The 23,031-nt window shown below is 41.9% G+C and overlaps 1 protein-coding gene across 1 annotated transcript in view; it reads left to right on the forward strand.

Moving 5' to 3' along the window:
- The window catches only part of LOC122797128, a 189,236-nt gene that overhangs the window by 144,222 nt on the left and 21,983 nt on the right, over positions 1-23,031 (forward strand). Inside the window, exon 4 of the mRNA XM_044065925.1 lies at positions 19,899-20,054. Within this exon, the coding sequence (XP_043921860.1) occupies positions 19,899-20,054 (156 nt within the window). The remainder of the gene's footprint in view (positions 1-19,898; positions 20,055-23,031) is intronic.

Genomic DNA, 23,031 nt, shown 5'->3' on the forward strand with positions numbered 1-23,031 from the left:
GCTAAACAGAAATATTCTCCTGCCTTATGAGTGGTCTCTCAGTTGGTCAGTGGAAAGCTAAATATCTGATATTGCCATTTTCATTCATTCCTCAACAAATCTGTTTCGGATCTGACTTTGGATCCGGCTCATCTGCATTTCGCTTAGACTCTTGGATCTGACTCTTGAGCTCCTCATTGTACCCATAATGCCTCAGAGCCCTGTAATACCTTAGATTTCATGTGCCACTTCTGTGCTACAGATGTGGATCATGCTGTCTCGTGTTTTGGGTATAGTTCTTTTGACTATTTATGAGTAGCAGTAAAATATTCTATGTTATGTTGTCCTATCTCGCCGTAATTCTTGCAGGTTAGGTTTGGAGCCAATCTCGGCTCCGACTCGGCCGAATATTAAAGCTCGAGAGCTTCCACTGGCTTGAGGGTAACCCCTATCCCATGATGCTCTAGGCCACATCCTCAGATCTCATTTACCACTCAAGCGATCGAGAAGTGTTCCTGCTGGCTCATAAGTTTAGTTTTCAGTTGGTTTAATCTATCTAAAACTCTTTTCTTCTACTCTTTTTATCTCTAGAGAGTTAGTTTGTCATGTTGTCTGCATTAGGTAGCAGTAGTTAGTAATTAAACCCCTTCCCAAACCCGGTGAAGGTTTCCGTTTAACTTAGAGGGCTCTCACGGCCTGTTTAAGTTATAGGGCCGCTTCCCCTGCGTTTCCTTGTCCTGTCTCTGTAACAGAAGCCGTTTAAGTTAGAGGATTCTTACTCTTCCTTTCCTTTCCTTTTTTCTGCTTGTCGCTGGAAAAAATAAAAAAATAAAAATAATAAATAATAATATTTAGAGGTAGTTTCCCTTAGATAGTTTTTGCTTAGTTAGTTTAACATTTTTTCTGTAGTGTTGGCCTTGTTTTTTCTTATTGCATAATGTCCAAAGACAAGGATAGAGAAAGGGAACGCAAGGAGCATAAGCAGTCAGGGTTGAAAAAGGGCGATAAATGCACACAGAAGATGTCTCTCACAGATGGGCACACAAGCTGTGCTTATTGCCTCGGTGCTATCCACTTACAGGACCCCTGCACCATATGTCAGGGGTTCAGTAGCAAGGTGCTCCATGAGTGTAGAAATAAATTATTGGCAAGAGTTTTGTTGAAAGGGCCTTTTAAAGAAGCTTTAGACAGCTCTCAGAGCTCCAAATCATCCTCTCCTTCTTCAACCCAGTCAAAGTCAACCAAACAACCGGCTACAACAGCTCCAGTTTTGGAGCCATCTAAAAAGATAGTGGCATCGGAACCGAGGGCTCTCGATTCCAATATACCCGGAACTTCTTCAGTGCCAAAAGTGTCCATGGAGCCAACAGAAGTATCGAGGAGTTGGTCTCCTTTATTGGAACCGATATCCCCCAACGTTGAGATTTCCTATCCTGGAGAGAAGGAGATCCCCTTCTTTGTCCAACCATTCTTCCAGGAGTTTATCTGATGAAGATGTGGAGTGGGTGGTGAAGAGATTGCTTTGAACACCGGCCCTGGCAAAAAGTTTGTCATCTCCGGACCCAAAGGAATTGGAGCCACCCCATACGAAGTCTACTTCATCGATTCTTCCTCCGATTACTCTAGAGTCTTCGAAGCCAGAGAGTTTGGATCCAAATAGTAGTGGAACCATCAGCACTGAGACCATCTTTGGAATCTTCGGTTCTGACTTCAGCTCTGATGTCCTCAGCTCCTTCCGATGTCAAGGAGTTTAGGAGCCGATGCTCGCCAGTTGGGTCTGGGGAGGCGAGCTGGCACAGACAGTCATCTGACCCGACTCTTCACCTCGGTGAATTGGCTAGGTTGAGCTCAGCTCCTACCTCAGTTTTGGAGCCACCTGCTCTGCCTTCGAGTCAGCCTTCTGTCTCTTCGGATTGGTGGGTCTCCTCAAACTGGGGTGGGGAGGCCTTTGAACTGATGGAGAGAGTGCTGTCTCCTCAGACAGCCTTGATCTCAGAGCCAACTTCTCATCCCTCCCAGGTGCCAGTATCTGTCTCGTCACCACTGCCCCCTCCCAAGCACAGAGACCCAGAACCTCAGGAAGCCCCTGCTGGTGGCATTGTCTCTTCTGAAACTTATCTGGAGTACCCCTCTGAGGAAGACCCTCAGAAGAGACTGTACAAGAGGAAGCACATAGACTACCCTGAGTATGTCACTTCTGATACCGATTTGAATGAGTTGGAAGGGTCCTCACGGTCCCCCTCTGAGGATGTCTCCTTTGTGGACATCCTTGAGATCCTGAAACAGAGAGGTGGCTGGAAGCCCACCAACCCTTCAGAGGGTAAATTGGTATACCTGGAGGCTTTTGGGTCTCGCCCTTCCACCTCCTGGGTGACCAACTGTTAGGGGTCATATCTCATAAGGCCTGGGCATCGCCTGATACAGTGGAGCCTGTTCTGAGGAGGCCTAACATATTTATCACTGTTCCCTCAGAGAAGGAATTTTTGACTAAGGGTGTCCCTGTAGATGCGATGGTGGTGGCAGTGGCCACCAAGAAAGAGCTATTGGAGCCCTCCTCATCTGTTCACCCTCTTAACAAAGAATCCAGGACTATGGACAGATATGGAAAGTGGCCTTTTCTTTAGTGGCCTTCACCCTCCAGTCACTGAATTACCTTACCCATTTTATGAGACTTCAAAGGGATCTCCTCAAAGAACTTGGAGATACTCTTCAGGGTACCATAGCTTCGGGGACAGTGGGCAAAGTATCTTCTCAGCTCTCTACCCTCAGTTACATCGTAAACACCTCCATGTGACTGATTTCATATGTAACTGATGGAGCGAGTAGAGCAGCTGCAACAGGAATTTTCCTGAGGAGACATTCCTGGATGCCTCTTTGCAATTTTACTGAACCCTTCAAGTCTTTCTTCACCAATGCCATATTTGATGGTTTATCCCTTTTTGGACCAAAGGTGAAAGATACTCTGACCAGGTGTGAGCAGGACGGAAAAACCTTGTCTGCCATTGGAGTCCGTTTTTCTGCAACATCTAGACCTTATCCCAAAGGTCAAAAGGGTGGAAAGATGTGGTTCTGCAAGTCCCAAAAAGGTTTTTCAGATGCACGTGGTGACTCTTCCCCTAGTGCAGAGGGGGAAGTTATAATGGAAGACGCTGACCTCATGGTAGAGGGGATCCACAGAATCAGGGTGACAGAGACATGTTCTCTGACAGGCCCTTCCAGCGCTCCTGAAGGGAGGCCCACCTGCTCTTCTCTGGAGGCAGTTGGGGGTCGATTGTCACTGTATGCAAGCACCTGGCAGGAAATTTCCCAAGACAAATGGGTACAAACAATTATATCCAGAGGATATTACATACTGTTTTCCATTCCCCCACAGGTAAACCATTCCTTACCAGACGTCCCACCCGGTCAAAAGGACTATGCAACACAAGAGAGTCTCTCGTTGCTAGAAAAAAGAGTCATCCAAGAGGTCCCCGCAGACCAAATTGGGTCCGGAACTTACTCAAGATTTTTTTTAGTACCAGAAAAGACAGGGGACTGGAGATCCATTCTAGATGTCAGCAAGCTAAACAAAGCAGTGAAGAAATCAAAGTTCTGGATGGTCACTCTGCAGTCAATATTCTCATTTATCAGGAAAGGTGATTGGATGTGCTCAATAGATCTCCAGGAGGCATACTACCATATAAAGATGGACAGGCAATCTAGGAGACATTTATGCTTTCAGCTGAGAGGCAGTCATTACCAATTTCAAGTCCTGCCCTTTGATCTCACTACAGAGTGTTCACCAAATGCATGGCAGTGGTCACAGCTCACTTGAGATGTCAGGGATTCCGGGTGTTTCCATACCTAGATGACTGGCTCCTCTTCACCACCACCAAGCATCTACCACTACGGGCGAAAGAAGAAACCATGTCACTTTGCGCCAGACTAGGCATCACAGTAAATTTTTAAAAAATCTGCCTTGTTGCCATCAGCAGATTACCTTCTTAGGCACAGAACTGGATCCAAGAAATATGACTACAAAGCTTACCCCAGACAGAATACAGTCCCTTCATCAGCAAGTCAGAATTTTGATATTGAAGAAGAAAGTTCAGGCTGCAAGTTCTGGGAACAATGGCAGCAGCTATTGTTGTAGTTCCCCTAGCACAGTTACACATGGGGGTCCTGCAGTGGTTACTGTTTGCTCAGTGGTCAATGCAAGATCTTCCTCTTTCACATCAGATTATCGTCACAGAATCTTGCAAAAAGGATCTCCTTTGGTGGCTGCAGACAGACCAGTTGTATTAGGGCTGACCTCTTGTCTTTCCCCAACCGAATGCAGTACTGACCACGGACACTTCCCAGATCAGGTGGGGGGGGGGCATTATCTGAGGATGTCAGTCCAAGGCTTATGGCAAGAACATGAAAGCCACTTGCACATCAATGTCCTGGAGACGAAAGTAGTGCTTTATGCGTTGCAGGCATTTCAGGACTCTACCCACGGGAACAGTTACAATTCAGACAGACAATATGTCAGTAGTGTGGTATATAAACAAGCAGGGTGAAACCAAATCTTACCCACTATGTCAGGAGGCACAATGAGTTTGGCAATGGGCGATCGCTTCTCAACTTTTTTTGATAGCAACACACATTCCGGGGAAATCCAATGTGATAGCAGACAAACTCAGCAGAGCTATTCTGTTGCTTCATGAGTGGTCTCTGAAGACAGAGATTGTGCAAAAGATCTTCCAGAAATGGGGCCAGCTATGCTGCAACCTTTTCGCCATGTCCATGAATGCCAAATGCAGCAACTACTTTGCCCTCATTCCCCCTCTGGGGAAGTCACCCAGGGATGCACTGGTTCACAATTGGCCCCCAGGACTTCTCTATGCCTTTCCCCCCTTTCCTCTTAATTCCCAAAGTACTGCAGAAAACCATCTCATTGAAAAGCACTATGATCTGAGGATTACTCCTTAGTGGCCTCGGCAAGTTTGGTTCCCCTTTATTCGGACCCATCTGCTGGAGGAACCTTGGATTCTGGATCCAATTCCAGACCTCTTGACCCACTCTTCAGGGGAGTTCCATCCATCTGTCTGAACCCTCAAATTGACAGCATGGCTGCTCCAATTCCACACTTAGCCAGGTGTTACTCCCTTTCCCCTGCAGTGAGTCATATTCTTTCCTCATCCCACAAACTATCCACAAGGAGACTGTATTCCAATAAGTGGAAGAGATTTTTATGCTGGGCTGCAGGACAGAACATAGAACCTTTTACAGCTCCTATTTCTGCAATTCTAGAATTTCTTTCTAAACTTTTTGATGAAGGAGCTGCAGCAGCTACCACCAGAGTTCTGTTGACATCCATTTCTAATTTCCATACTGGAGAAATGGGAGTGCCTGTTATGTCTCATAGTCTGTGTAAAGGTACCTTTCTTTTCAGACCCCTGATCAGAGAGCCCCCAGTTCCTTGGGATCTGCATCTCATTCTAACCTTGCTGATGTTACCACCCTTTGAGCCCACATCATCTTGTGATTTGAAGTATTTATTGTGGAAGACTCTCTTTTTGGTAGCCATAACCTCTGCCAGGAGGGTATCAGAACTACAGGCTCTTTCTGTTCCTACCCATTATATCATTTTTCACAAGGATAGGGTATCTTTGAGAACTAATCCCTCATTTCTCCCAAAAGTCTGTTCAGAGAATAATATAAACCAGTCCATTGAATTGTCTGTATTTTTTCCAAACTACAGCGACAAGGCAGAATATAAACTGCATCAGTTGGATGTACGTAGGCAGTTATATTTTTACCTGCATAGGACAAAGGACCTCAGGAAATCCAACCAGCATTTTGTGTCCTTTTCTGATAAAAAGAAAGGATTGCCAGTTTCCAAAGTAACTTTGTCAAAGTGGCTTACTGATTGCATTTCCTTCTCTTACAGTAAGAATAATAAACAACTACTAGGGAAGATAAGAGGACATTCCACAAGATCGGTCTCAACGTCCTCTGCTTTTCAGGTCAGACTTCCTATTGATTCTATTTGTGCAGCTGCCACATGGGTGAGACCTTATACCTTCATCACTCATTACAAAGTGGATGTGGCCTCCTGGAACAGGTCTTCCTTTGGAGCCACTGTATTGAAGAGTATTTTTTCCTAAGCCACCCGGGGATAAAGGTGCTAGGGACACTGTCCCAACCTGCAAGAATTACGGTGAGATGCAACAACATAACATTAAGAGTTATGTACTTACCATAACGATCCATGTTTGTTGTCCATCTAACCTACATTTTCGCGTCCCTCCCTCCTGCCCCCTTCCTGTGTTCCTTGAGGAACTGGTGGACAACTCTTTACTTATGTACATAGTTATGATGATTTGGAGTGTCTGTTTTTCTTTTTGGTTTCCTGCCAAACATCTGTGTGTGTGTATATATATATATATATATATATATATATATATATATTTTTTTTTTTTTTTTTTTTTGGTATAAATCTCGCTTGCAAAGAAGATCTGGGGATGTGCCCTAGAGCATCATGGGATAGGGGTTAGCCTTGAGTCAGTGGAAGCTCTCGAGCTTTAGTATTCAGTCGAGTTGGAGCTGAGATCGGCTCGCCAACCCAACATGGAAAAATGTAGGCGAGATGGACAACAAACATGGAACGTTATGGTAAGTACATAACTTATTTTTCCTAGATATACTCCTGTATTCACCTTTTCTCCTTTTCCAGTTTTACACTTTTCTGTGCATTAAGTTTTAAAACCTTTTTCTTCCCTCCCATTCTTTTTGGGTACTTTTGTTAGCACTGCTGGTAACCATGTTCCCTTTTACCTCATTGGCTAATTTTTCTCTTACCAATTTTTATGGTATTTCTTTAATACCATTGCTGGTATTCTTTCTTTTTCTTTTGTAATCTTAAGAAAAAAAAAAAAACTTATCTCTTTACTTTTCTTGCTAAGATGTCTGAAAAGCCAACAGGTTTCAAAAAGTGCACTTCCTATGGTCACAAGATACCCAACTCTGATGCTCTCAGGGAGTGTGTGTATATTGTTTAGGAGCAGCCCATCTTGAAACCACTTGTCAGATCTGTGCAGTTTTAGTTCTCTGGGCTTAAGCAAATGACATAATAAGGTAATACTAAAGGGATTGCTATCTGCTTCTGCTCCTTCATTTACAGCTTCTATTTCAGGGGCTCAAACCTCCATTAAGAAATTGAAGTCTTCTTCAGAGTCCAGGGAGCACAGAAGACACTCTGCTATCTGGTCTCCAAAACCTGCTCCTGCATTGGAGCTGCCTGTTAAACAACCAAAGAGATCAGATCCAACATCTTCAGATCCCACGACAGAGACACTCAAGTCTCCTCAGCCTTGAAGTCCCTGTTTTTCTCTAAAGCTTATTTCCCCTAAGCACTGATCTCCATTTTTACGAGATACACCCAAAAAATTGTCCCATCCTCCTTCCACATCATCATCAGGTCCTCTTAAAGTCTTTCTGAAGCAGATGTGTATAGGATGATGAGGAAGTTCCTCAGAACTCTGATCCAGATGGCGGTTTTACAGTCTCCATCTCCCATCAGGTCTGTGAGCCTCCAGATGGTATCCCATCCCATTGTCTCTCCTTCTCCAATCTATCCAGTGACTTCAGAGCTCCTGGATCTGAGAATTCTGACAGTCAATGTGTCAGATCCGAAGACAGCTAGATCTTTGACTGCAGCTATGTCCCTGACTCGCCAATCCCCATAGAGCAGGATGAGTATCGAAGCTGAATCATCGGAGTTGGTTCCAGGGGATGGCTTCAACTCAGACGTTTTCAGATCCATTTCTTCCCTTCTGAACCTCGGCACTGGACAGCTTGGGTTCGACTCCCACTTATATCAGGAGCCCAGGGAGGGTGGGAGCTTCGCAATGCCTGATGTTTAAGCTCCAGTGAAGCTAGCAAGGGCTTCTCCCTGTTCTTCTGCTTTCACGGTGGTGGAGAGGGCCTTCTGTCACCTGAGAGTCCATTCTGCTCTTTTGTCTTCGGAGCCTACCTTCATGACTCCTTTGGATCTGAGTTCTGAGTCTCATCAACCTATCACTCAGGGACAGCCAGCTTGTATGAGCTTCCAGGCAGTTCCCATGCAGGAACCTCCCCTATTTTCTGAAACATCTCCAGATCATCACACTGAGGAGGTCCCCTGGAAAAGGTCATGTAAAAGGAAGCACATAGCTTCCCCTCAGGAATCTTTAACCAATAACATGACTTTGATGAAGGGGAGGGGTCCCCAATATCTCCACCAGATACCTTCATTGGAGACATCTAGAGATCCTTAACCAGAAGGTTAGATGATCTTCTGATCCCTATTCACAGAGGGAATTGATATTCCTAGAAGCCTTTGGGTCCGGCTCATCTATGTCTTGGGTTAACTCTTTGGTGGATGACCTTATAGACCTCATGCCTTGCCAGGCATGGAAGGAATCGAATACCGTGGAACCTATTTTTTGTTGCCCTGATAAATTTCTTGCTCCTCCCAAGGACAGACCTCATTGGAGTAAGAACGTTCCCATGGATGCCATGATTGTGGTGTCAGCCAATAAAAAAGAACTAGTTGAATGATGTTCTACTTTCCTTCCTCTTTCCAGAGAGTTCAGAGTGATGGCCAGGTTTGGAAAGTGCATTTATGCCTCAGTGACCTTTGCCTTACAGTCGTTTAACTACTTAGTATATTTTATCAGATTACAGAGAAACTTAAAGTGCTCTGCAAGTCTATTCCTGGGTCCATGTTGATGGAGGAACATAAACAGTTTTCTTCATCGTTGGCCACCCTTCAGTCAGTTTCCAGCACATCCAGGAGGTTAATCTCTCATGCAATAGAAGGTTCCTCACGTGTGGCAGGTTCAGGCATAGCCATCAGGAGACATGCCTGAATGTGCTTATGCGCTGTTATTTTTCTTTCATCACTGCACCCTTTGATGAATATTCCTTATTTGGCCCTACTAAATGAAACACTTTCCCATAGTGAGCAAAATGGAAAGACCTTGTCTACCATCAGAATACATTTTTCTACCTTGCAGAGATCATTCTCCAGGAATCAGAGCAGAGGTAAAAAGACGTGGTTCTGTAAATCACAAGTTTCTTTTCTGGACTCATGAGGGGAAAGTTCTTCCTGAGTTGGGGAGGGGGGTTCCAAAGGAAGATGCTGCCATCGCAGCAGAGGAGGCCCACAAAACCAAGGGTTTGATATTCCTTTTCAGATAAACACTATCAGTGCTCCTGAAGGGTTGCCTGACTGCTCTTCTCTGAAGGTAGTTTGGGGGCACTTATCTCTGCACCCGGAAGCCTGGGCATCAATCACAAAAGTCACTTGGGTGCAAAAAATTATATCTAGGGGATATTTCATTCCCTTTTTGCAAATACCACCATCCAAATGAAAGAATCTCCCTGATGTTCCATTCAATCAGCAGGAGTTAACAGTGTTAGAAATGCAAAAGTTGACTGTTGCTCACTGGAGGTAGTTGGGGAGGGCACTTGTCTCTGCAACCGGAAGCCTGGCCATCAGTCACAAAAGACAACTGGATGCAAAAAGGTATAGCCAGAGGATATTTCATTCCCTTTTTGCAAATACCACCATCCCAATGGAAGAATCTCCCTGATGTTCCACTCAATCAGCAGGAGTTAGAAGCCGTAGAAATTCAAAAGCTACTAGACAAAAGAGTCATCCAAGAGGTCCCACCAGACCAGAGAGGATTCAGAATTTACTCAAGGTTCTTTTTAGTGCCAAAGAAAACAGGGAACCTCTGAGACCCATTCTGGACCTCAGCAGTCTAAAGCAGTTTGTAAAGAACTTTAAGAGTCAGACGATCATGGTTCAGTCCATTCTACCACTTCTCAGAAAGGATGACTGATTGTGCTCAGTAGATCTCTAGAATGCTTATTGTCATGTAAAGATAAATGAGAAATCCATGTTCTGGCTGGAAGTCAATTATTATTAGTTCAGAGCTCTGCCCTTTGGTCTCACCACAGCCCACAAGTGTTCACCAAATTTATGGCAGTATTCACAGTCTATTTTAGGCTGTAAGGATTCAAGTCTTTTCGTACTTGGACAATTGGCTCTGCACTGCTCTGACCAAAAACCTAATCATCCAAAGGTGGAACTCTTTACTGCAGTTACTTTACAGATTTGGGTATTACAGTCAACATTCAGAAAAGTCAGCTGAATCCCACTAAATCACTGGAATTCATATGATGTCAGCTGGACACACAAACACAAATAGCTGCCTTGCCACACTCCAGGATCCATTCTCTTCAAAAAGTAGCCAAGCAGGTACTATTACATTCCTCTTAGGTTCATAGATTCATACGTGTTCACTAGGTTAACAACCACAAGGGCCTTTTTAAGCCTAGCAATGCATCCCAAATCTCTGATAAGTTCTGATGCCCTCAGTAACTGTAATTAGAGGCTTGGGAGATGAAACATTTACAAGTTATGACCTGGGAGATGATCCATATATTTCTAGGCCTCATGGCCTTAACAGTCACTCTGGTTCTCTTCACTTGTTTATACACGAGAGTCCTTCAGTGAACTCTAGCAGTTCAACAGTCACAACAATGTCATCCTTTGAGTACACTCATCAGACTAACTCCACTATACAGAAACCATATCAGGTATTGGCTTTCTGTCCCAGCATTATACGAAGGCCATCCATTCTCTCTTCCACTTCAACAGCCATGGTCACCACAGACACTTCCTTTTTAGGGTGAAGTGCATTATTAAGGCAAGACTATTCAAGGTATCTAGACAATCAATTTTCTGGAGATGAGAGCAGTCCTATTAGCAATGCAGACATTTCAAGACTCTCTACCAGATGGTGTGATTTCCAATCAGACATACGATATGTCCATAGCTTGGTACATCAACAAACAAGGGAGAACCAGATCCTATCCTTTGTGTTGGGAAGCTATGAGTGTTTGGCAGTGGGTGATGTCTTCACATAATTTTCTTGTAGCAATACACATCCTAGGGACTTCCAGTGTGATAGCATACAAGCTAAACAGAAATATTCTCCTGCCTTTTGAGTGGTCTCTTAATCTGTCAGTGTCAAACTAAATATTGAATCCAACTCATCTGCATTTCATTTAGACTCTTGATTCTGGCTTTCAAGCTTCTTCCTGTACCCATAATGCCTTAGAACCATGTAATACCTTAGATCTCATTTGCCACTTCTATGCTACAAAAATGGAGCATGCTGTCGCATGCTTTGGATATATTTCTTTTGACTATTTGTAAGTAAAAGAATATTCTTTATTTTTCCTAGATATACCCCTTCTGTATTTACTCTTCCTCCACCTTCCAGTTTTACACTTTTCTCTGCACTAGGTTTTAAAACCTTTTTCTTCCTACCCGTTCTTTTTGGGTACTTTTGTTAACACTGCTGGTAACCGTTTTCCCTTTTACCTTGTTTGCTAATGTTCCTCTTACCTATTTTTAGGGTATTTCTTTAATACCATTGTTGATATTCTTCCTTTTTCTTTCCTAATCTTACGGGGAAAAAAAACTCTCTCTTTACTTTTCTTGCTAAGATGCCTGAAAAGCCAACAGGTTTCAAAAAGTGCACCTCCTGTGGACACAAGATACCCAACTCTGATGCCCACAGGGAGTGTGTATATTGTTTAGGAGCAGCACATCATGAAACCACTTGTCAGATCTCTGTGGGTTTCAATACTCAGACCTTAAGCAATTGACATAATAAGTTAATACTAAAGAGATTGCTGCCAGCTTCTGCTCCTTCCTCTACAGCTTCTATTCCAGGGGCTGAAACCCTGGTTAAGAAGTCGAAGTCATCTTTAGAGTCCAGAGAGCACAGAAAATGCTCTCCTATCCAGTCTCCAAAACCTGCTCCTGCTTTGGAGCTGCCTGTTAAACAACCTAAGAGATCAGATCCGACATTTTCAGATCCCATGACTGGGACATTCAAGTCTCCTCAGCCTCAAAGTCCCTGTTTTTTTCTGAAGCCTGTTTCCCCTAAGCTATGATCTCCATTTGTACAAGACACCCCAAAAAATGTCTCATCCTCCTTCCATGTCATCATCTATCAGGTCCTTCTGTAGTCTTTCTGAAGCAGATGTGTATAGGATGATGAGGAAGTTCCTCAGAACTCTGATCCAAATGGGGGTTTTACTGTCTCCATCTCCCAACAGATCCATGAGCCTCCAACCGGTATCCCATCCCATTGTCTCTCCATGTCAATCTATCCAGTGTATTCAGCACCTTTGGATCTAAGAATTGTGAAAGTTGAAGTGTCAGATCCAAAGACAGCTACATCTTTGACTCAACTGTGTCCCTGACTCTCTGATTCCCATAGAGCAGGATGAGTCTCGAAGCTGAATTTTCAGCACTGAATCCGGTGGATGGCTTCACCTCAGAGGTTTTCTGGGCCTTCTCTTCCCCTCAGCTACCCCTGGACAGCTTGGGTCTTACTCCTTCATCATGGCAGGAGCCCAGGCAGGGTGAGAGCTTGGCAGCTCCTGGTGTTTCGGCACCGGGAGACTAGAAGTGCTTCTCCCTGTCTTTCTGCTTTTGAGGTCATGGAAAGGGCTTTCTCTCACCTTACAGTCCATTCTGCTCTTTCATCTTTCGAGCCAACCTTTATAACTTCTTCAGATCTGAGTTCTGAGTCTTACCCCTTCCATTTTGGATTTCTTGTCAGGTTTGTTTCATAAAAGTTCTAGTTTCCCCACTGTAAAAGTCCAGTTGGCAGTGATTTCAGATTTTTGTATTGACCATAGTCAAACACCCATAGATTCTTTGAACGTTTCTAAAGCTCTCCTTAAGGGAACTTTTTTTCTCAGATCTCTGATCAGAGATCCATTTCTACCTCGGGATATTATAGTAATGTTGCAGGCTATTATGCAACTAACTTTTGAGCCAGCAGCTTCAGCAGAAAATGATCTTCATGGTGGCAGTTACATCAGCCAAGAGAATTTCAGAATTACAGACTCTTTCTTGCAAAATTCCATATTTGCTTTTCCATAAAGACAGAGTTTTGAAATCAAATATATCCTTTATTCCTAAGATGGCATCTGAATGTAACATTAATAAATCCATACAGCTTCCATTTTTCTTCCCAAAGTTCTTAAACAAAAGAGAATACACACTAAATTTACTTGATGTACAGACAACTTAGATTTTATTGCCACAGGAGAAAATACTTTAGAAAAATCAGATCAATTATTTATTGTCTTTTCCAAAGTCAAATTGGGGTGTGGTGTTTCTAAGGTCACCCTTTGCATTTTGTTTGTTCGTAACAAACTGGGTGTACTCTTATCTAAAAAAAAAAAAAAGAAAGAAAAAACAACCAGATCTGTGGGTGGCACCTTCTACAGTTTTTCAAAACAATTTTCTCATTGATGAGATTTGTGCGGCTACAACATGGTCAACTGTTCATACCTTTGTGTCTCATTATAAACTGGTTGTACAATCCAAGTCATGCACCTCTTTTGGCTTTGCTGTGCTTGGGAATGTCCTTCTTTGATACTTCCCAGGAAATTGGTAACTAGGAAATCTCTCCAATATGTTGAATCAGATGAAAAAGGACAACATTAGTTACAAAAGATATATACTCATCATAATGATAGATCTGTGTTACACTGTGTTCTTCTGGTTCAACATCCGTCTCTCCTTCCCCCTTGCAGATTGTCACCTATGATACCTTGAAGAACAGGTCATATCCTTAGGAGGCTTGCAAACATCAACGTCAGCTGGTTGCTTATTCCTCCTATATTTAGATAATGTTATTCTACACTTGTTTTTAAGCAAAGTTTTCTATAATATATCACATATGTTCAAGGGCAAAACTCTATCTGAGGTATTCAGGGAGAAGCAGAGAGGCATTATGTTTAGGGGAGGAGTAAGAGCCCTGAATCCACAATTCTGGAAGTGCCAAGACTGGATTAGAATCAGACTTGAGACCCATCTGTTGAATCAGATGAAAATAGGGCAACACAGATGTATCATTATGGCAAGTGCATAACTTTTGTTTTCACCACTGGAGCCAACTGTCATGCAATCTTTTTGCTTCTACCCAAAACACAGAATGCTGCAGGTTCTTTGCCCTAAACCCTCCAACAGGAGAAGTCATACAGGGATGCTGTGATCCACATTTGTCCCCTGACCTCCTTTACATTTTTCCTCCATCACCTCTGATCCCAAAATGTCCTCAGAAAGCACTAGACTCAGAGTAAACCACCACTAGGCAAAATCAGCACTAACTAGAGAGAGAAAAGTCATGGTGATAATCATTGTACCCTTCAGACCTTGACAGATTTGATTCTCCCACCTTTAACTTCAGCTGGATCACCCTCCATGGGTGCTGGATCCCAGTCTAAATCTCATTTCTTACTCTTACTGTTTTAGACACTTGAGCCCTCAAGTTAACCACTTAGTTTCTCCACTTCTAATGATGGCTAGTCAGTCCAGGCTTTCTTCCCGTGTTATCCATATTCTTACTTCTTCCCAGAGACCATCTACTAGAATATTTATGAAAGGAAATGGAAAAGGTTCTCTGTTTGTTCTATACAAAGAAATTTAGACCCTTTTTTGGTGCCTGTTCCAGTAGTCTTAAGAGTTTCTTGCCTGTCTTTTTCAGAATGGTGCCAACTATTCAACTGTCATAGTCCAGTTATCACTTATTTCCAGTCCCCACATTGGAGAAAATTAGTCCCCATTGCCTCTGTCATATTACCTAAGGCCTTTCTGAGGGGGCACCTTTCCTTTCAGGCCTCTTAGGGATCCTACACCTCCTTGGGGCATTACTATTCTACTTCAAGCACTGACTCAATCACAGTTTGAGCCTGCAGCCAAGGTGGAACTCCAGTTACTAACATGGAAGCATTATTCTTAGCAGCTGTTATTTTTGTAAAGAGTGTGTCAGAACTCTAAGCCCTTTCATGTAAACCTCCATACATTATTTTCCATAAGGACAGAACAGAATTTCCCTTCGAACCAGTCCTTAATTTTTACTAAAGGTAGCTACTGAAACAAACGTAAATCAAACCATTAATCTGCCAGTTTTCTTCCAGAAATTTTCTAACAAAGGAGAATATATGCTGCATTTATTGGATGTTCATAGGCAGCTTCAATTTTACATTCACTGTACAAAATCATTTAGAAAGTCTTTTTAGCTTTTTGTTTCCTTTTCAGCAAATAAACCTGATCATAGGTTCATAGATTAGTACTAAGCTAACTGCTCTTGCGAGCCATTTTAAGCTTAGCCAATTATCCCTTGTGAGACTCAAACCCTGCACCTTGTGTTTGTAAGGCAAACACCTTAACCATTAGGCCACCCTCCCAACCCCAAGTCAGTCCAGGATTTCTTCCCATGTTATCCATATTCTTACTTCTTCCCAGAGACCATCTACTAGAATATTTATGAAAGGAAATGGAAAAGGTTCTCTGTTTGGTCTATACAAAGAAATTTAGACCCTTTTTGGTGCCTGTTCCAGTAGTCTTAAGAGTTTCTTGCCTGTCTTTTTCAGAATGGTGCCAGAGACCTGGAGAGAAAAGCTCCAGCAAAATTTACAATTACTATAAAGTCACCTTATCCAGGTGGTTGTCTGCTTGCATTACACATGTATATAAAGGAAAAGGTTTATCCTTACCTAAACTCAACAAAGCCCCTCTACTAGATCTTTGGCAACCTCAACAACCTTCTTTTCCAGGGCATCTATTTATGACATTTGTTCTGCGGCCACTTGGTCTAACATTTGTAGCTTCATATCCCGTTATAAATTGAATTTATTTTCCAGAGGTATGGCAGCCTTTGGTTCAGCCATCCTACGAAATATCCTTCCATGAATCCACCCAGGGATTATATTAAATGTGAAGTCTGTCCCATCTGTTGAGGAATGGATGGAAGAGATAGAAGATACTAAAGTTATGTCCTTACTATAACGATAAATCGTCTGTTTCCATTCTTCCTTAACTTCCCTCCCAGCTATCCCTCTGCCTGATTATGGAACTCGTTCATTTATCCTGGTTTGACTGGACTAACCTATTCTAAAGGCCAAGTACACTTTTAGCTCCAGATCCATTTCTGAGTGTTCAGTCAATTTATTTTTTATTTATTTATTTACATTTGTTAACCGGGTAGTGTCCAACTGGGCCAGAAGCCCATTTTCAGCAGAGACCTGGAGAGAAAAGCTCCAGCAAAATTTACAATTACTATAAAACAATTACTATAAAAACAAGATGTTACAAAATGAGTAAAAATAAAATTGTAGTTTACAAAATTGTAGTTAACAAAGTAGTTATCGGATCTAAATAGTTGTAAACAATCATGTAATAGAACATATTTCAGAGTTTTTAGTAATTAAACAAGTAGTAGAGCATAATGCAGAGTTGTTAGTAACTGGAATAAATAAAGTATAACAGAAAGTAGGATAATACAGAATGCATAGGAAGTAGCTGCAGAAAGAGTAAGAGAGAGGTGAGAAATATAGGGAGATGCAGAGGAAATGTGGAGGAAATATGGGAAAGGAATTAACCAGGTGGAGTACAGGGGCAGAGCCATTTAATATTTAGATATTTTTTTAGGCTCTTTTTTAAATGAGGAGTTGTCAGGATTGTTTTGGATGTGCAGAGGAAGAGCATTCCAGACCTTGGCTATTTTATTGGAATAGAATGAGTCACCATAATAATTGTGTGATTGGGTAACTTTTACCATAAGTCTGTTGGAATACCTAAGGGGCCTGCAGTTTAAGTTTGGTTGGACCAGGTTTGATAATGCAGGTCAGTTACTGGGGTTGTCTGTGATTTTCTGGGCAAAAGTGAGTTGGTTTAGGGTTAACAAGTCAGGGAGTTCCAGCCAGCTGAGTTGGCGAAGAGTGGAGCAATGGAGGGTTTGTGGTGGTGATTGGTTGCAAACTGAGCTATTTTGTTATAGCAGGATTCTAGATTATCAAGGTCAGACTTGCATAGGTTGTTGAAAATATGTGAGCAGTAGAGGAGGGTAGAAAGTAAGTGAGATCTAGCTGTGGCTAGTCTGGCTTGGTGAGAGAGGTAAGGTTTGGCCATGTAGAGAGTGCCTAGTTTAGTGTGTACTTTTTTGATTGTTATGGTGATATGTTTATCAAATTTTAGTTTGTCATCTATAGTAACTCCTAGGAGTTTACTCTGATTGGTTGGTTCAATTTTTATGCCATTTGAAGAGTAGATAGAGAGAGGTAGAGAGCTGAGCTTGGAAGATTTGTTTGTGAAAACTATTAGCTTAGTCTTATTTGGGTTTAGAATGAGTTGATGGGTGTAGAGGTGTTTTTCAATGTCTTGGAAAGAATTTTGCATTTTATGCTAAAGTTCTTGGGGGGGAAGGGGATGAGCAGATAAGAGATTGTCTGCGTATTGAATGCACACTGAGTGGCGGAATTAAGGTTGTTGGTAAATATGATAAAGAGGAGGGGACTGAGTATGGATCCCTGGGGTACACCAATGGATGCTGGCAGTAGTGGAGAGATTTTGTTTTCCCATTTTGTAGCTTGTTGATGGTTAGCCATATAGCTGAGAAACTATGTTAATGATGTTGAACTGAGATTGTAGGTTGCAAGTTTGTTGAGTAGCAGCTAGTGGGACACTATGTCGAAGGATTTTGACATATCCAGGAAAATTGCTTAGACTAGTCGTCCATTATTTTTGAGGTGCCGTATGGTATTGGTAAACATTATTAGTGCAGTATTTGTACTATGTTTAGGTCCGAAGCTGTGCTGTGAGCTGGATAGAAAGTTGTTTGTGGTGAGGTAATTAAGGAGCTGTTGGTGGACACATTTTTCAAGGATTTTGGCTAGCGGAGAGAGGATGGCAATTGGGTGGTAGTTTGAGATATCTCTAGAGGGGCCACCATTGTGAAGGGGAAGAATGTGAGAGATTTTCCAGAGGCACATACTGTTCTGTGATAGAGCGATTGATTAGGATGGATATGGGGTAGGTGATGGAAGGAGATGCTACTTTTAGGAATTAGTTAGATAGCTGGCCTGCAGCGAGACAGCAGGGTTTTAGCTTGGTTAGGAGTTTTTTTATATGTGTAGTTTGAATGGGTTTAAAGGAGTAAGAGTTTGAGTTCTAAGTGGTGGGATTGTGAGTGGCTGGATTTGTTTGTTGTGTAGAAGGGAGGTGAGAGAGTTAATAAAATGAGAGTTGAACTGTGATGCTAGGGGCTCAGTGATATTGAATGTGGTGGGGGCAGGGGTGGAGGTTTTTCCAGGGTTAAGTAGGTATTTGATATTTGCCAGAACATTTGTGGGTTGCTCAGGTGATTTTGTTGTGAAGTTAGAAAGTAAGTTTTTTATCTTTGATTATGTTTTTCTTAGCTTGGTTCCTTAATTTTTGATATATGGTGAAGTCGGTATGGTTTTTGGTTGTATGATATAGTGTTCAGACTCTGTCTCTGTTTGATTAGTAGCTTAGTGTCCTTAGATAGCCATGGTAATAGTCTGGCTTTGTGGTGTATTTTCCTGGTGGGGGCGAGAAAATTTAGGATGTCAAGGAAATTGTTATTGAAATATTCTACTGTAAGGTCTAGTTGTAGGTTTATTAGAGGAGACCAGTCGCAACGTTGAAGAAGAAGAAGATTAAATATATCAGGGAAGAAGTTTTTCTTGCTACAGGTGTATTTGAAAAATATGTAAGATTCAGTTTCAATTATTTTTCTTACTAGAAATGTAGGGGCATGGTCACTTAGTGTGACTGGTAAGGAGCCAGATTGGTACCCTAGGTTTGGTTTATTAGTTAATATCCAGTCAAGTAGTGACTGTTTTTTGGAATGCTTGTCAGTGCGAGTGGGACAGCTAGCAGTTTGGATGAAGTTGTAAAGGTTTATAAAGTTAGTAGGACAGTTAGAGGAGCATGAGAGCCAGTCCAGGTTAAAGTCACCTAGGATGATAGTTTTTTGGCTGAATGACGAAGTAGCCCAGAAGAGTGATTCTATAATGGGAAGGTTGTGACCGGAGGGCAGGTAGGCGGCTATAATATTAATGGCTTTGTGAGGATTAAGTTGAAGATGTGTGGCTAGTATTTCGTCAGTGGGGATAACGGGGGGGGGGGGAGGTGCCAACAATTTATTTTTTCCACTTTAAGAGAGTCTTTAAATATAATTGCTACACCACCACCTCTTTGGAGTAGCCTGTCTTGCCTTATAATATTGCAGACACCAATTGGATAATTCTTTATAGCATTACTGTTATTGTTATTACCTGTGTTTATATTTTTTTCTGTTCAGCAAACTTGATCTGAGATAGTGTTAGGCTCTGTAAGAAATTATGGGTAAGGGGAGGAGCCTGAGGTTGGCATCCAAAGTCTTTGAGTAGCTGAAGACAGATCAGAGATTGGATCTGAAGACCCATCTGTTGAGGAAGGATGGAAGCAGGCAACAGAGATCTATCATAATAGCAAGTACATAAATTACATTTTTCTTTCTTGGAAGATAGTACTGTCAAATCAGCTGTACAGAAACAAGTGTGACACAATGTTTTCATCAGAGAAGTCATCTTAATGATTGTATGATGCTCCCCTGCTTACTATTAGCTTTTAAGAGTTAATGGGATTTTTTAGAGTTCTGAATCTGATGTCCTATCAAAGCAAAGAAAGCTATTCTTTCATTACTGTGACTGGTTTATGTAGTGGTATTAACAATACATGTGCTGAAACCTTTCTCTTGTGTGTTTTCTGGATAGTTTACCACATCCAATATGGCATATATTACAGAAGTTGCCCCAAGCAGGGGAAGAATTGTTCCATTGAAGTGGAAGTGGAAGTACTTCCATGGTGACAGAATCAGCATACGCAGATATTAGACTACTATATACAACAAAATATAAATCATCAAAGTTTGCTTATTGATTCTATAATATAATTTTATTCTACAGGATTACTGCTTGGTTATGTGTTACAGAATTATAAGTAGTATTTTTATGTTCTTAATCAGCTGTATTAAGTAAGCGAATGAGAGGTGAAAATCAGGAAGACTCTGAACAAAAGTTGAAGCAACAGAAGGTGTCTCATAGCTCAAGTGAAGAGGGCAGCGAGTCCGAATTGGAAACTGGATGCAGTTTTTGGACTCACAGTTCTTCAGGACCAGAAGGTAAATGAGTAAATCTATAAATAAATCCATTAAGCTGCACAGTTTCAGATAGCTATGCTTAATAATGCCATTAGAGTTCCTGCCTCTGAGCTAACCTGTTTTCAGGCTAAATGTTAACGTCACTCTTGGGCATATGTAAACAATATACACCAAGTACATTGGGTTCAAGGCTTCTTAACCAGCAGAATAGATTTTTTAAGTTCTTGCAGAAGGCCTTCTTGTAAAGCAATAGGAATAGCTTCAAGAGGGAGACCATGTACTCACTACTTTAGTCAGCATATGCCATCTACCCAGTGAGGAATACAGAAGGCAATCACAGGATTAGCACTATTCCTTTTCCTTATACCCAGGGTCTGCATTGTAGGATGAGAAATTTCACCCATCTGTTGAGGAAGGATGGAAGAAGGCAACAGAGATCTATTATAATAGTTGTTGTTGTGTCTTTCGGCTTTTCACGGTTAGGGGTCACCACAGCGGAACTCCGGTCCGCTAATGGTTGGCAGTTGATTTTTACATGCTGAGTTGCCAGCCTTAATGCACAACCTTCAACAAAGGTACGCCCATTCACGCATGTCTCCACACAGAAGATGCTCTAGCTGAGAATCGAACCGGTCAGCGTCTTACTGTGAGGTAAGTACATAAATTTCAATTTTCTTTCTTGGAAGATAGCACTGCCAAATCAGCTGTACAGAAACAAGTGTGACACGATATTTTTTATCATCGGAGGGGTCACCTTAATGATTATAATAACCATATATAATGACCAAATAATATTAGTGGCCACTTTCCAGCATTCATAATACATAAGCCCACCTCTATATCAAACATACACCAATATCCATATACCAGAGATAGATCCCATTTCTCCCTAAATACCTTCAATGACATCCTGCAGAACACTAACTGGAGTCCACTAAAATTTCTCCGACTCAATGAAGCTGTAGAATTCTTTAATTCTACATTTCTTAGGATCCTAAACAGCTTGCCCGACTTTGGTTAAAAGGAATCAAGGCAAAACATGCTAGATGGCTTGCAAAGTCCACAAAGCAAGTTATGTCCTGGAGGGACAAAGCCTGGAAAGCCTGGCAAAAAAACAAAACTCTTTCTAACCTCTTGCAATATAAACAGCTTCGCAATCAGGCTAAACATTTAGTTGTCAAAAACAAAAAAGAATACCCAAGCTATCCAAGACCAGCATAGACAAAACCCCAGAAATTCTGGGGAGCAATCAACTCCCATCTCCACCCAGGAACTAACAATAATCCATGCCCAAACCCAAAAAAACACCATCTGAGTTAGCCTCCCTCTTTAATATATACTTTACTGACACCATCGCTAAACTTACTGACACCTTCACACCCATCAACACAGACCCGCTTGTACCACCATTAGTACATTCCCCTTCAAATCCTCTACCTACTTTCTCATATCACCCATATCCATGTCCACCATCCAAAAACTTCTTCATAAACTCAAACCCTGTACCAACGCCCCAGATAACTTACCAGAGAATACTTACAACTGTCAGCCTCCTCCATTGCATATCCTATCAGCATTCTCCTCAACAGGTCCATTCAGGAATCATGCATACCTGATATCTGGAAAAAGCATTTGTCCTCCCACTTCATAAAGGTGGCAATAACTCCAACATCAAAAAACTTCTGTCCTATGGTAATTTTTCCCCCATCTCCAAAATACTAGAAAAGTGCATTCATACTCAGTTCCTTAGTCATCTGGTAAAACACCAAATCCTATTCCCCACTCAACATGGCTTTAGGCCTGGACATAGCACTAACACTGCCCTCATTTCCTTCTTGGATACAGTAAATAGAGATGGTGATGCTGGCTCCTTAGTCTCTGCACTCTTTCTTGATCTAACAAAGGCATTTGATACTATTTCCCACTCCCTACTGCTTACCAAACTGTCTAACCTTGGCCTGTCTCCCCCTATCTTACAATGGTTTACTAACTATCTCAGCAATATGCAGAAATCTACTATATGGCAGCACTCTTCTTCCTCTTTCATCAGTACAAATACAGGTGTCCCTCAAGGTTCAATACTGGGTCCCCTCTTATTCAGTATATTTGTCAATAACTTTCATATCACTCTTACCCACAATACTGTTATCCAATATGCAGATGACTCGACTATTATCTGCTTTTCTAATTCTGCCACTGGACTGCAGCATCTTACCCAAGAAGCATTTACTTCTAATGAAACCTGGATATCTCAGAACCATCTTGCCCTCAACCCCAATAAAACAAAACTCTTAATATTTACCCCCACAAAATCTAGTCCTGTTGACAAGTCATTATTCTCTGTTCATTCCCAAAACAACACTGTCATTGAAGTTGTCCCTAGTACCAAATTGCTAGGTATCATCATTGATGACAAATTAACTTTTGACCTTCACATCTACAGCAACATCAAAAATACCCATCAAAAGTTAGGATCCCTTTATAGGCACAACTATTTTCTTAGCCTCTCTGCTAAAAAGGCCCTTGCCTCATCTTTTCTGCTTCCTACTGTTTTATATGATGCTCCCATCCTCACCAATCTGCAGTCCTCCTTGAAAACAAAACTAGACTCTTGTTAGAACAAAGTCACTAAATGTCTTACAAATGCAACATTTTCTACCCACGACTGCTCCTCTCTGCATCAACTAAATTGGCTAGAATCCCCTCACTATCTCACGTATCTACAGTTAACTACGGCCCATAAGCTTATCCACCACCCAGCAACTTGCCCTTCCTTCTCCTCCATACTGACTATATACCATCCTAATTGACACCTCAGGTCTGAAAAAAAATGTTACTGACTGTCGAGAAACCTAAACTCTCAGCTGGCCACATGTTGTACACGTATAGTGTCCCTAAGCCATGGAATAACCTCCCTCCTTCACTCAAGACTATCAGCGCAATCCTGCCTCCTTTAAAAAATCCCTCAGACTACATCTCTCCTCTCACTGGTTATGCT

Source organism: Protopterus annectens, chromosome 3.part0 (assembly GCF_019279795.1).
Source record: "Protopterus annectens isolate FY-2018-M chromosome 3.part0, PAN1.0, whole genome shotgun sequence".
Taxonomy (NCBI): Eukaryota; Metazoa; Chordata; order Ceratodontiformes; family Protopteridae; genus Protopterus; species Protopterus annectens.